This window comes from Galeopterus variegatus, unplaced genomic scaffold (genome assembly GCF_000696425.1).
Source record: "Galeopterus variegatus unplaced genomic scaffold, G_variegatus-3.0.2 Scaffold1540, whole genome shotgun sequence".
Lineage (NCBI taxonomy): Eukaryota > Metazoa > Chordata > Mammalia > Dermoptera > Cynocephalidae > Galeopterus > Galeopterus variegatus.
Window position 1 is genome coordinate 36373 of NW_007727651.1, and position 14690 is coordinate 51062.

Consider the following 14690-nt stretch of genomic DNA (forward strand, 5'->3'; position numbering starts at 1 on the left):
TTATCAATATACAATGTAGTTGATTTCCGTGTCCCTTTACCAATTCCTCCTTTGGAGCCTTTTCTTGAAGGACTCAACTTTCCAGCTCTTTGCATACCTACTCCCGTCTTTGAGAAAGGGGTGGTTTACCACTTTGAGGGAAAAAAATGTTATGTGGTGTAGTGGGCGTAAAATGAGTATGTGGGTGTGTTTATTTGTAAGTGTGTATATATTCAAAAACAGGAGAAGTGCTTTATGGAAGAAAAAGTTAGTACATTTTAAAATTAAAATTTAAAAAAAAATTCTTCATTTGCTCCTTTTACCCACTCTCTACTACGTTGTGGATGCAACAGTGTATTAAATCTTAACATTTGTTCACTTTGAATAGTCTTTTGGGAATATATGTTAATGATAAAGTTTTTAACAATGAGATGTTTTCGTGCAGGTATATGCCCGTATGTCAGAAGTCTTAGGAATAACAGATGACAACCATGTTCTAGAAACATTCATGACAAAAATGTGAGTTTCTGTTTTGGTTTTTAATTTTCCTTTTGTTGTTTTAAATCTAATGGATCTTTTAACTGTACTTAAATCTCTTTATGGATATTAATTGTAATTATGCTTTAATTTTTGGAATGTTAGCATTGTTCTTAATTGAAACTTAATTGCACAAATTTAAGACTCACCATCATTGTAATTTGTCAACGTAACCATACAGTTGCAGTATACAGCATCAGCACATGGTTTTAAAAGGTTTACAGACCTTGACTCTTCAGGTCAATTGGGCAACAATTTCTTTTTTTTAATTAGAAAACACCCAATTTCAAACTGAAGAGATTATTGCAACTTGGGATCACGGAGAGACTGCCTTAAGACAGACCATTCATTGGGTCCAACAGGAACCTATGGCTATCAAAAACATATTCATGGACACTGTCCTTAAATTATTCTTATAACATTAGCAGAATTAACTAATTTCTAGTCATAGACATAACATTGTACACCTAAACTTGTATGCCTCCACTTGGCGTCCCACTTTATCTGTAACAGATAGCCTATCTTGCTTGCAGAGAGCATAGCTAGATAAACAATTATGATCATGAGAAGTGAGTTTTGGAGCCACAGTTTGATGGTTCATTTTTTAGCAGTAATTGTGAGCCTCTTTGACTTTTTTGTAACTCCTGCTTTCATTTCCTAATATGTTTGTTTTGGATACAAACTTAATGTTTCTTCTGTGAAATACTTATGCAGCTTTTTAATTTGCAAAACTTAAATTTATAGAATCATACACCATTTGGAAAACAGTGTTCATTGTAGATTGGTTGTGTATGATTTTGAATGTGCTATAAAAAGGATAGAATAGAAAATGTTCCATCCGTATTTGAACCTGCTTTTCACTTTGTGAGATATTGATGATTTATGTACTCTAACTTACATAAGTGTATATGTGTTTATATGATTCCCTTACATAAGGTAATATCTTACTTATAACTTGAAAATTTTTTTCATATTTAGTGTTACAAACCTTAAGTACTGGGGAAGATGTGAACCTGTAATTTCAAGGACTCTTCAGTTCCTAAATGACCTATCTGTTGGATATCCTTTTCATTGTATATCTGATATTATATATAAACAGCCTAACAAGCATATTCTATTGGTCAGATTTTTTTCCTTGTTTATAATTTTTGCACATTTAAAAAAAAAATAAGGGTTTAGCCTTATCTGTAAATGCATGTTTTTGAAAGGTTTATATTAAGTACATACTATGAAGCATTTATTCAGAGTAGCATTTATTCAGTATGGATATATAGATTTCTTTTTTTTTTTTTTTTTTTATAAGGGTTTAGCCTTATCTGTAAATGCATGTTTTTGAAAGGTTTATATTAGGTACATACTATGAAGCATTTATTCAGAGTAGCATTTATTCAGTATGGATATATAGATTTCTTTTTTTTTTTTCCTTTTTGTCTTTTTTCGTGACCGGCAACGGATCGCAACCCTTATCTATTATAAATAGACTCTATTCACAGCAGGTCCACATAAGGACAGTCAGTTTTCTGTCTCTGAGCATCATGTATGTATATAATGCTTGCATCTGTGTAGACATCTGGGTCTAAGAGCAAAATGAGCCTAAGCATGAAGCCATCGTATAACTTCGTATAATGTATGCTATACGAAGTTATTACGGTCTTTTTTCGTGACCAGCAACGGATCGCAACCCTCAGTGTTGCGCCCGCCCCTCGCTCAGCCAGTGAGCGGCCGGTCTGTATGTGGGATCCGAACCCTCGGCGGGAGCGCCACCGCGCTTCCCAAGCGGTGCACTGTAGCAGTGCACCACCGGGCCGGCCAAGATTTCTAATTAAAGTTATGATTACACTCACCCAGGCTAATAAATAGTTACATATGAAAGTATGCAACCACATGTTTTTTAGTCAATGGTCTTTTGTAATTGTCAGAAATTCTTGTTCTAAAAGAAAGCATGTAGCTAATTTTAGAAAGGTCAAAATGTTCTAAAAATATTACCTTATAAAAACTGAATTCATAAGAGTAAATATATCTCTCATATTCTTCAGTTGAAAAAAAACATCATTTTCATTAGTTGAGAGGCACAAAGGAGTAATAGGAAGAGAATGATAAGCCTTTGACCACTTCTTTGATATTGGCCCCACCGAATCAACATCTTATCTACTCTAAAATAAGATTTCTCATTATACATCAAATGTTTAGATTTCTCTCCCTAGCAGATTTTTTAAAATCTAAAACCAGGAATCATCCTTTCTTACAAGATATTATACTTGATACTATTGTCTTCTTCCAATGAGAGAGAAACATGTAGATTATCTTTTATATATTAGTTGTCAAATATATAGATGTTGTGAAAAATAAGTGTTGGTTTAGTTAACCTTTAAGATTAGCTGATATTTTAATATGAGGACAAATTCTGAAAATGGGAGACTTTGGGTAAAAACCTTTAATGTGGGTTTATTCCAGGAATATGTTTGTATTAGTTAAGTTTAAAATTGTGCTCCTTGGTAAACCATAAAAGATTTCCAAAGTATAAGACACCCACTTTTGTGCTGGAATTTAATATGCAACTTTTTATTGGAAAATAATCGTCCTTGTCTGGCAAAATCCACCATGCAATATTTCTGTTAGTAGGTATAATGCAATAAAGACAGGGAGGGCTATTTATCACTACAAATTTTGAGGATTTCAGGATTCTTTTTATTATTTTAATATATTTCTTTGATATTAAATCAGAAAAATGATAAATTACACCTGTCCATGCTGTTTTTCCTTTTTACTAGAAAGTGATGTACAACCCAATTCCAGTGGTCATTTTGGCTTTTTAAGATATATATTTTTTCTTATTAAAAAGAAAAAAAAAACTCAACCTGTATTTTTTCTAATAATAATGCTGAAATACTCTTTATTTCTAACATATGAAGTAGTTTATAAGTACTTCCTAGTATTGCAAATTCTGGCCTTTTCACAATGAATTATCTTGAGAGTATATTATCTAGAAAGAGGCTTTGGTTATTTTATAGCACATATCTATTGTTTAGATTCACCCTATTTTTAAGATTGAAATTGATATTTAATATAGAATTAATTTGATTTTAATCTTTTTAGTATAATTCACATGATGCCTAAATTTATTGGTATCTGCTATATAAAAACCTTTTCTGTCACATTAGTACCTATTATATATTCTTTAATCCAAATATTATAACATTTTATTTTAAAAGTTGTTTATTGCTTTTGAGCACTTCTTAAAGTTAATAAAAAATTATATTTTCAGAAAGCTTATTAGATAAAAGTTTAAAAGCTTTAACATTTTAAACCAAGAGATATAAATGATTTTAACATGGGTACGTTGATTTATATTTTTTAACAATTATTTCAGGTTTGCGTATTTAGAAATATACATTAGCTCAATTTGATTTCAGTGCTCAGTTATTTGAATTATAAATCATTATGTCCCTTCTAGCTGATCAGTCATGAAATATCTTTGAATTCATTTGCATAATGGAGTATGTGAGTGGTATATCTATTTCAGTGCAGTTGCTGGTTACCTTATGCATTCTTTGTTGTTTCCAATCGATTTCTTTATTATAATGTGTTTTTTAATCTTGACTTTAAAGCAATACATTATTTTCATGTTAAAAATAAGATGGCATTCTTCAGCAGTAGAAACAGTTATACAGGATAAAAATCATCACCTGTTGGCCCCTATTAATGGAAATCTGTATATATAAATATTCAAAATATTTTTATTTAAAGTTTTAGTAACAAGTAAATGAAAAGCATGTTATTTTGCTATGAAGTTTTTTAATGTTCTTTGTTACTTTATAGTGCAGGTCTGAAGATACTTTTTGTTTTGTTTTTTTCTATTTTTATCTGCTTCAGGTGAACCTTACTCAGTGTTTATGGTGCTCAAAGCCAGTCTCTGAACTTTGGTGTTCTTTTATCTGACCACTTGTTTGAAAATTGAAATCACAGAAGGTTCTCATTTTTAGGAAGTGTTAAAAACTCTTCACTTGCCTTGGTGGTCTCAAACTTTAGTGAGCATCAGAAAATATGAGCTCTTGTTAAAACACAAATTGTTAGGTACCACTCCCAGAGTTTCTGTTTCAGGAGGTATTAGGCCGAGGCCTGAGAATTTGCATTTTTAACCAGCCTCAGGTGATGGTGGCTCAGGGACCATACTGTGAGAACTTCTCCTTTTAGGTAATTAGAAAATAGAGCTGAATTATATATATCCTGCACAGAAAAGTCAGGTACTTCTCCCATGGGCACCTCTCATAAGATTTTGTACTCACTAGGAAAAGGCAGGCTTGATATTTTTAGAGATAGTGTAGCTCCCTAAATAATAATGTGGGGGGCTAGGAGAGGCTGCCATTACATAAGTCCCCATACTATAACTTGATAGTCTGTTGTGTTTTACCCCAAAGTTGCTGTCTGCCAGATTTGAAGTTTTCCAAATTGGTAAGACTATTATAATTTTTAATTCGGTGACTTTTTAAAGAGAAAGTTTATGTTTTCCCATCAGATTAATTTATAATACATTTAGCAAATACATCCGAGTAACTTTTCAACATGCTCTTTAATTTTCCAAGACTAAATTCAAGAATTCCTGATTCTTTTTTTTTTTTTTTCAGTACCATGCTGTTTGAGTTACAATAGCTCTGTAGTATGATTTGAAGTCTGCTAGTGTTATACTTCTGGTTTTACTTATTTATTTTTTTGCTCAGGATTGCTTTGGCTATTTTGGGTCTTTTGTTGTTCTATACGAAAAGTAAGATTGCTTTTTCCATTTCTGTGAAGAATGTCATTGGCATTTCAATGGGGATTGCATTGAATCTATAGATCACTTTGGGTAGTATAGACATTTTCACAATGTTAATTCTTCCAATCCAAGAGCACGGAATCTTTTCATCTTTTTTGTGTCTTCTTTAATTTCTTTCAGAAGTGGATTGCAGTTCCCATTGTAGATCAGTTGCATTGATATACTTAAATAATGAACTAGCAGAAAGAGAAATAAAGAAAGTAAGTTGCGCCACCGGGCCGGCCCCAGGAATTCCTGATTCTAAATAGCTTTTCTTAACATGCGCAGAACTGAAATGGCTCTGTCCAGGGCCAACCCTCCATAGTCAGGTTCAATACTTGGAGATCCTTCTGTTGGGGCTTAGAAAACAATACCCCCAAAATATGTTGCTTTGACCTGCTGAACTAAAGAGGAAGCCTCAAGTTCTCTCTGACACACTCCTGTCCCCTAATCCTTTTTCTCTCCCAAAGCACAGGATGAGGCTGTTCTCTGAAGTTCCCTTATCTACCTGGAAACCGGACCCACCAAAGAGGAACACAATTGCTTTCCATTCCCTTCCTAAAACATCATTAACCTGAGAAGATTAAAACTCATATCACAAAGGAAGAGAATGAAAATTAAACAACACACTTAGAGCTCAGAGGAACTTTGTCTTCAGTCCCATCCAGTTCCTAAAGAGAATTATTTACTAAGCATTGCCTGAGCATTTGGGCCCATTTATTTCCCCCTAAAAATCATTTACTACCCATCAAAATTGCCACATTTCTCCCATCTCCCCTTACCTGTGAAGAAGGGTGTATAAGCTTCTGGACCTCATTGACCTATTGGGTATTCATCCTCCTCTGATTCCATCATGCTTATGCACGTTAAATAAACTTGTGTGCCTTTTTCTCCTATTTATCTGCCGCTTGTCAGTTCATTTTCAGTGAACCTTCAGAGGGCAGAGGGGAAGCTTTCCCTTGTTCCTTACACTTCTCCCTCTTTGAAATGTTTTCTGGTCAGAAATATAGTTTCTATCTCAATGGGGAAAAGGTGAGATTGTTCAAGTGATTGGAATAAGGAAGCTTCTGGAAAAACTGGAGAGAGAATAAAAGTCATACAGAGCAATCAATTTATTTTAAATGCTGAGAAAGACCAGGGAAAGTGTTACATTTCATCCAAAATTCTGTTTGTTCTTTAATCATTATTTTGAGTTTTTCTTCCTTTGAAAAACAAAGTTTCTCCTGCAATTCACTGTTTACTCAAATTTGCAGTAGTAAAATGTCCCACTTTGGGTTTCAGATATATAATAATGCAAAAGGAAATTTCATTCTGTCAGGCCCTCTGTTGGTAGTTGCCTTTTATTACATAATATCCAAAGCTTTGAGAAAACTCAAGATATCTTTAGCTTTTTAAAAACATACCCCATAAAAGAGTCCTACATTAATTCGTGAATTTGTCCAAACTCATTTTTTACTTTATTGGTACTGTTAACCTTAACAAAATTCTTAGGATTAATAACTTCTCCATGTTATTGCAAGACCACCTACATCATTTGCTAGCCTAGTACAAAATGAAAAATGTGGGATTCCTTGTTAAAAAATTAAGAATTTCAAGACTCAACAGCAGAGCAGTAAGCCAAGCACAGGCCCTTCTAAGCACAGGGCCTTGTGCAAGTGTGCAGCTTACACACCTGTGAAGCAGGCCCTGGTTTTCTGTGATAAAAAGAAATAATTCCTTCCATTTCGCTTCAGACTAACTCTCTAAGACTTTGGGACTATCCCCTTAGTTCCTGTATGCCAGAATTTGGCAAATATAATTCATATCCATACGCATCATAAATATATTTACCTATTAATTTATTTCAATTGTTTTTGCTTTTGCAAACCAAAGAGTCTATTTCCTGTCAGAGCTACTTGATCACCACAATGATTTTATTTTTCAATCCCATATCTTTCCTTTCTTCATTTGTCTTCGTTTTGCTTGCTTCTTTGTTTTAAGTGCAGTAACCAGAACTGCATTCTTATCTAGATTTAACATTGTGTTAGAATAAAATAGTGATTTTAAATTTAATTCCATATCATCTTAATGATTTACTTTATCTTATTGACCTCTTTCAAATCAGTAAATATTTATTAAGCACTTGCTAAGTACAGGACAAAAGGACAAAGAAATCACAGACCCTGCCTGCACAGATTTTAAATTCTAACAGAATTGATCCTCACTCCAGACTTTCTTTCCTGTGTTTCTCATAAGAGCTCAAAGTCAACTGTTTTATTAATAGAGTTTCTTTTTCTTTTGTTTTAATTTAACTTAAATAAATTACACAATTTCTGAAAATCTACACATTAAAAATAATGTGGGTACATGACATTGTGATATGGCTTCTTTAAGAGAGCCCTTTTCATTCAAGGTTACTTAGATATAAACTTATATACAAACCATTCAGTATACAACTTAAAAAATTACTAAAGTAGTGTGCAAACCAGATATCCTCACCCTGTCCTTGACCTTCCCATGCTGGAGTATGAATTCTGAACATGGCATGGGGTCAGGAAAGAGTAGAGGATGAAAGATGAAGCAAAGGTCTAGAATGAAATAAGAGTGAAGAATGGAAGTAAAATTGGGTATGATGTTACAGGAAATATTTAATAATAAATAGCAGTGATGCTGCTTTTGAGAAACAGTATTAAAATGAATTGCTTTATTTCACTACATACCACTATCTCCAGATGGTTTGTGAGAATGTTAAATAAAAATAGTTTCAGTATACATTCCTCAGGCATACTTCTATTAATGTTTCTCATCAAAAGAAATGTTGATTTATTTGTTTTCTGTCTCTAACAACCATGGAAAAGTCATTCCATAATAAATCTTCTCTGTTTTCGTACCAGAATCAGGTATAAGAATCTTCTCAACTCCTTATTCAGACCTTCACCAAGTTCTTTAGATTCTTGCTTCACAAGATTACCTTCCTTAAGTATTGTTTTGATCTGATCATTTGTCTTTCCAAAAGCCCAGAATCACTTCCACTTACTTCTTAAGTTAAAGTAAAATTATTGATTTGAATTTGAGTCCTTTAATGGTACTTGACTTACTGAGTTCTCATATCTAATTTCCTGATCCACCACTCAACCACAATTTGTACTTTATACTTGGGCCAAAGAAATTTATTTTACCTTCTCCTTGATACCCTTCATTATCTCTCATTGATTCACCATATATGCCTTTCTCTCTTGTTTGACAAATTGTAACTCAACTAGGTCTCTTTTAAATTTTCAGTTCTTGCTAAAGACTTAGTAAAGCTATCCTGAAATATTTGTATCGGTCCTTTAGTGCTCACTATTAATTCCCTTCATTTTCTTTCCCCATCATCTTTTATTTTTTCTTAATGTTCCTGAATACCTTGTTCTTATCTGTATGTCTGGGTATGAAATTAATACAATTTGGTATTTGCTAATTCTTTCTCGTATTAGGTTTTAAATTACTACAGATTAAGACTCTTTTTTTCCTTCCTATGTTGTTTCAAAACTTCATGTAGGTGGCATTTAGAATACATCGTTACCCCTCCTATTGAGTGACTAGGCCTTAATCTCTTGTTCCTTGTAAATAATTATTAATATCCCTTAAGACACTTTATCTTGGTTATACCTTTTTGGATATTTAAATATGGTAGGGTTCATGAGCATAATTCTACTAGCCTCTTTAAAATCAAATGGATATTATGTAAACTAGTGAAAAGAACTTATGCTTTAGTGTCAGACAGACCTGGATTTGAATCTTGGCTCTACCATTCACTTGTTCCATGTATGACCTTTTACTAAATTCTCTTACTACTCAAAACTCCTAGTACTGTTGCTGTTACTGTTACCACCATTACCATGTTTATTTCTATGAGCTGTTCTGAATAGGCCTCTGAAATCTAACCTAGTACTGCCATAATTTATCTAATGCTCCCACCCAACTAAAATTGCACAACTTAGGGGCCGGCCTGTGGCTCACTCGGGAGAGTGCGGTGCTGATAACACCAAGGCCATGGGTTCGGATCCCATATAGGGATGGCCGGTTGCTCACTGGGTGAGCGTGGTGCTGACAACATCAAGTCAAGGGTTAAGATCCCCTTACTGGTCATCTTTGAAAAAAAATAAAAATAAAAATAAATAAAATTGCACAACTTATGAGAACCCTAATCTCTTAGAGAAGATCAGCGTATAAAGATCGTAAAGCTGATGTGTCCATTTGCCTTTTTTTTTTTTTTTTTTTTTAGCATTACAGACCCTGTTAAGGGCTGTAAGTAACTTTGAATTGAATTCCTGTAAGGGAATATAAATATTCAGATGAACTCTCATTTGTTTCTTTATTGAAAGAAGTAAAAATTCATTCTTAATCATTTTTTTCTTTTGAATGTAATTAAAAGGCAGCGAGGCTGGCCTTGGTACAAAGTGCACAGATGCAGTTCTGCAGAAAATGTGTCTTTGGCAGATGAGATTCTTCCTGTGAACGTTCTGTTTATTGCTTCCATAAATATTCTATTGTCAAAACATGACTTACTGTTTATTAACAGCACTGACAGGAAGATTCCTATTAATGGCAGCATTCGTATTACCTATACACCCTGTCACTTTTAACTTGGCAATTTTAAGAGAATTGTATTTGGTAATTACTTAAGATATTTCTAAGTTTATTGATCCCCACCCCTGTTTAACTGAGTGAAGTCTGAGTGGCAGTTCTTTTGTTCAGTGATTTACACTGGGAAAAATCAAGTCTGTGTCTTTGGAGGCAGCTGAAAACTTGCTGCCTGTCAGTCCTGATCTTGTTGCCCTTCACCTTGCCAGATAAACAGTGCATTGAGCACCCACTGAAAGCAACACACTAAGGAAAATGCATCAATGCAATCCCTGCCCTTAGAAAGTTTACAGTCTAATGTGGAAGTGAGCCAAACATATATGCTTAATATGGGACTGGAACGGTTGCTTTGGAGAATGAGGGCCTTGAATCTAAATCATACTAATTGTTTGTCTTTTGGAAAGTTATTTAATTTTTTGTTGTTGTTGTTGTTTGCTTATCTGAAAAGTAGAAGTGATACTACCTATTTCATGGAATTGTGAGAATTAGCATTGTGAGTAGTACCCATTCAGTAAACTTGCTGCATCTTGGTGTCTTCTTCCCTGATTTATAATTGACAAAGATATTTGCATCATCTAATCCTCACCACAATCCTGTAAGGTAGCCTGAGCATAGGCTTCATCCTCATTTGTTGGAGAGAGAAACTAAGGCTCAGACAGGCTGAGTGTATTACTCAGATGCATCCAGCTGATTAAATGGTGTAGTCAAGCTAAGAGCCCAGGTTTCCTGACTTCACTGTATTTTCTGCTGTTTGACACCTGTGCCCAAGTGACTAAAATTTAGAATTAGGCTTTTCAGTGCCACTATACTGAGGCTGTATACAGAGTTCTATATTTGGAGATAATGTGAAGAAAAGGAAAGGAGCCAGTGTTTTCATTGGAACATGAATGGAGTCATATTAGTTTATTACAGCCTTCAAGAAAGGCATGAGTAAGTATGTAGGGAATGGCCCAGAGATGATCTGGCTACAGTAGAAAACTCATGCCTGTGGTAAAGTCAGAAAGGAGGATGTTTGCATACTGAGTAGATGTGCTTAGAACCCACATCATACCAGAAATCATTTAGGCCTTGTTTTCATGTTTATTATTTCTCAATTTTATTCTCATTCTGAGTTGAACTATGCAGGTCATAATGTGGTACAGTAGAAAGAACATGGTCTTTGGAGTCAAACCTCAGTTCAAATCTCAGCACTATCAATCCATAGCTGTGTAATCCTGGGCAAGCAGCTTAACTTCTCTGAGTTTCTGTTTCCTTATCTACAGAATAGAAATAATAATAATATTTAATAGTGTAATTGTGAAGATTGGGTGAATTAACATGTGAAAAATGCCTTGTACATAGAAGGCAGTTGAGAAGTACTAGTTCTTTAAGCTGTGTTTCAACACAATGACATGCAGTCTGCTATCCCCTTCTGACTGTATTCTGATCTTAAATTTCTACTAACTGAACTCATAGTTTTTTAGAATTGAATAATTTTCTTTCTTGATAGCCTATTATGGATCTTTTATAAGTATTTTATTGTGAAATAACATTAAGCAAAAGAAATCCTCAACTTACACCCAAAATGTTAAAAGGGTCAGTTTTAATTTTCCACTATCAAGACATTAATAGTAAAGGAGTTCTTCTCTTAATTATAAAATTCATTTTTCCTTTCCATAACAAGAATATGTGTAAGATAGAAAAAGTAATTGCACTGGTTAATAATGTATTATTCTTAACAGAATGAAAGACATTTATATAGGAATACTCTAAAAATAATACTTTTTTATAAGTAGAAATTGATGCCATTATAGTTCTATTTTATTTTGTGATTACATATTGATAAGACAAATATATTCCTCTAGATTCCTTAATTTCTATTACCTATATCCTTTTAAAAAAACTTGTGAAGATAGATGCTGTGAAATTCATGCTAAAAAACCACACGGTAAGTCTTATTTCATTAGTAAATGCCTAGAATTTTCCAGATAGTTTAAGTGAAGCATTAGTAACTTTAACTGCTCTTTTGCTCTCATTAGAGTGAACACTTCCCGTTTCTTGGCATCAGTGACAGTTATAGTCTCAGTGACTTCAGGTGCCGAACAACCTTCTACACAGCCCTCACACGCCTTCTGATGGTAGATCTAGGTAAGAAGGCTAAGAATTTAAGCTCAGTTAATAAAGGATCAGCAATATACTTGTGTGAATAAAGAAGTGGAATACTAATGGGTACAACATTTAATTTATTAGAATTTGCTATCTTTGACAGTTTTCTGCACCTTTCTAAGATTTCAGCATTCACTTGTTAGTATCAAGGACAAATCTTTGTCCTTAAGGTGGTATTTTTCACTTCAGATGGCACTTGCATTGATTCTTTACCTCAAAATTTATTTTCTATATATCTTTTGACCAATTAATTTGTTGCTATGAATCAAGGAATAATCTTGAACACAGAAAAGCTTTACACACAAAGACTTTCTCTGTAATAACATTTAAAGTAGAGAAAAAATGGAAACAATGTAAGTATCTAACAACAGGGAATTGAAGAGTTATGGTACATCCACTTACTTGATGGAATGGTCTGTAGTAATTTAAAATGATTTGAAGACAGTGCAATACATGAAATTTTGTGTTATAATATTAAATGAAAAGGCAAAGTGTTAAACTGTGCACATGGTATGATCATGTTTATTGGAGGAAAAACAGTGCATCAAAAAAGGCTTAAATGGAATTCTTCATAAATGGTTAGTACAGTCATTATGGAAAACAGTATTGGGGTTCCTTAAAAAATTAAAAACAGAACTACCATACAATCCAGCAGTCTCACTATTGGGTATATATCCAAGGGAAATGAAATCAGTATGTCAAAGAGGTATCTGCACTCCCATGTTTATTCCATCATTATTCACAATAGCCAAGATATGGAATTAACCTAAGTATCCATCAGTGGATGAGTAGATAAGGAAAATGTGGCATATGAACACAATGGAATACTATTCACCCATAAAAGAGAAGAAAATCCTACCATTTACAACAACATTGATGAACCTGGAAGGCATAATGTTGAGTAAAATAAGCCAGGCACAGAAAGATGAATACTGCATGTTCTCGCTCGTATGTAGAATCTAAAAAAGTTGATCTCACAGAACTAGAGAGTAGAATGGTGGATACCAAGGACTAGGATGGTTTGGGGGTGGTGGGCAGAGGTTGTGGTGATGCTGGTGAAAGGTTATAAAATTTCAGGTAGATAGGAGGTATAAGTTCAAGACATCTGTTATACAACATGGTGACTATAGTTAATAACAATGTATTATTTTTTGAAAAACTGCTGAAAGAATGGATGTTAGGTATTCTCACCACAAAAATGATAATTATGTGAGGTAGTGCCTATGTTAATTAGCTAGATTTAATCATTCCACAATGTATATATACTTTAAAACATTATATTGTTCATGATAAATACAATTTTATCTGTCAATTAAAAATAATTAAAATGCTAAGTGTTGTCTTTGGGCAGTGGATTATAGGTCATTTTCTCCCATTTCTGATTATTTGAAATTTTCTTTAATGTATTACTTTTATAATGGTAAAAATCAACTTACTTTAAAAAAATTTTTTATTGAAAAGCTGAAGTTAGCTAGAAGTATCCACAGGAAGACAATATCTTAAGATGGGTACTTAAGCCTCTCTGTGGTGACCATATTACTCTGGATTCCCATTTCCCCCATATTTGAATACCACACGTTAGATCAGTCAGTTATAACACATGAGAAGGTTCGATCAATGACACTATCATCCTTAGAGAATATAATACTGAAGATACATTTTTCTTCCTTTCTCTTGCAATGTATTGATTGATCTATCAACTTCCATATGAATTTTTTAAAACGTGATCATACAAAAGGAAAGTATAAATAATTTTATTTTGCACATAAAAGGTGCGGAATCTTTTAGTAGAAAGGTGATTAAACCTCTCTGTGTCCCACACCCATATTATTTTCATGCATTTTAGCAAAATAAATAACCAAACACAGAAACAGCCAAAAGTTGAGAGAAATGCATGTTTAGTGATGATTAAGGAGTTTAGAATGATTAAGGAGTTTAGTGAGATTGGTTTCTAGTGAGTTTAGAATGATTAAGGAGTTTAGTGAGATTGGTTTCTAAGAAAAGATTAAAAGAACCATGTATATATAACTTGGCTAAATGACAACTAAGGCTGGAGGCAAAGAGAACTGTCTATAAATATTTGAAAAGTATAAACTAGGCGTGCAAAACCCAATCATCTACTACCTTAGACAAGTGGGAGGTCTAACTGACAGCTTTTCATACTGCACACTGGCCTGTTTTTATCTCTTTGTTGCTGCCTTGGAGAGAAGAGATGCAGCCCAGCCCCAGACTTAGTCATTGTCCTCAACAATCATTAAGAGAGTGCACAGTGCTGAACTCTGAGGGCAAGACAAAGATGAATCAGGCATAGTAGGCCCTGGCCTCAAGGAGCTTGCTTTCTTCTTTTCCCAGTTGTTCAAATGTGTTTCAAAGAAGACTTTGAGGGCCGGCCTGGTGGCGCACTGGATAAGTGCGCCGCTTGGGAAGCGCGGCGGCGCTCCCGCCCGAGGGTTCGGATCCCACATACAGACCGGTTCCCGCTCACTGGCTGAGCGAGGCGCGGGAGCAACACCGAGGGTTGCAATCCCGTTGCCGGTCCCCGGTCCGGTACGGGGGCAACACTGAGGGTTGCGATCCGTTGCCGGACACGGAAAAAGACAAAAAAAAAAAAAAAAAAAAAAAAAAAAAAAAA

The 14690-nt window shown here is 34.1% G+C and overlaps 1 protein-coding gene across 2 annotated transcripts in view; it reads left to right on the plus strand.

Annotated features, from left to right (window-relative positions):
* The first annotated feature begins 424 nt into the window (after nt 1-424).
* RANBP17 (RAN binding protein 17) overlaps nt 425-14690 on the plus strand; it is a 116370-nt gene continuing 102104 nt past the window's right edge. For both annotated transcript variants that reach the window (XM_008577560.1, XM_008577561.1), the window contains exons 1-4: nt 425-498; nt 1495-1575; nt 11777-11840; nt 11932-12040. In XM_008577560.1, the coding sequence (XP_008575782.1) occupies nt 437-498; nt 1495-1575; nt 11777-11840; nt 11932-12040 (316 nt within the window). In that variant the 5' untranslated portion in view covers nt 425-436. The remainder of the gene's footprint in view (nt 499-1494; nt 1576-11776; nt 11841-11931; nt 12041-14690) is intronic.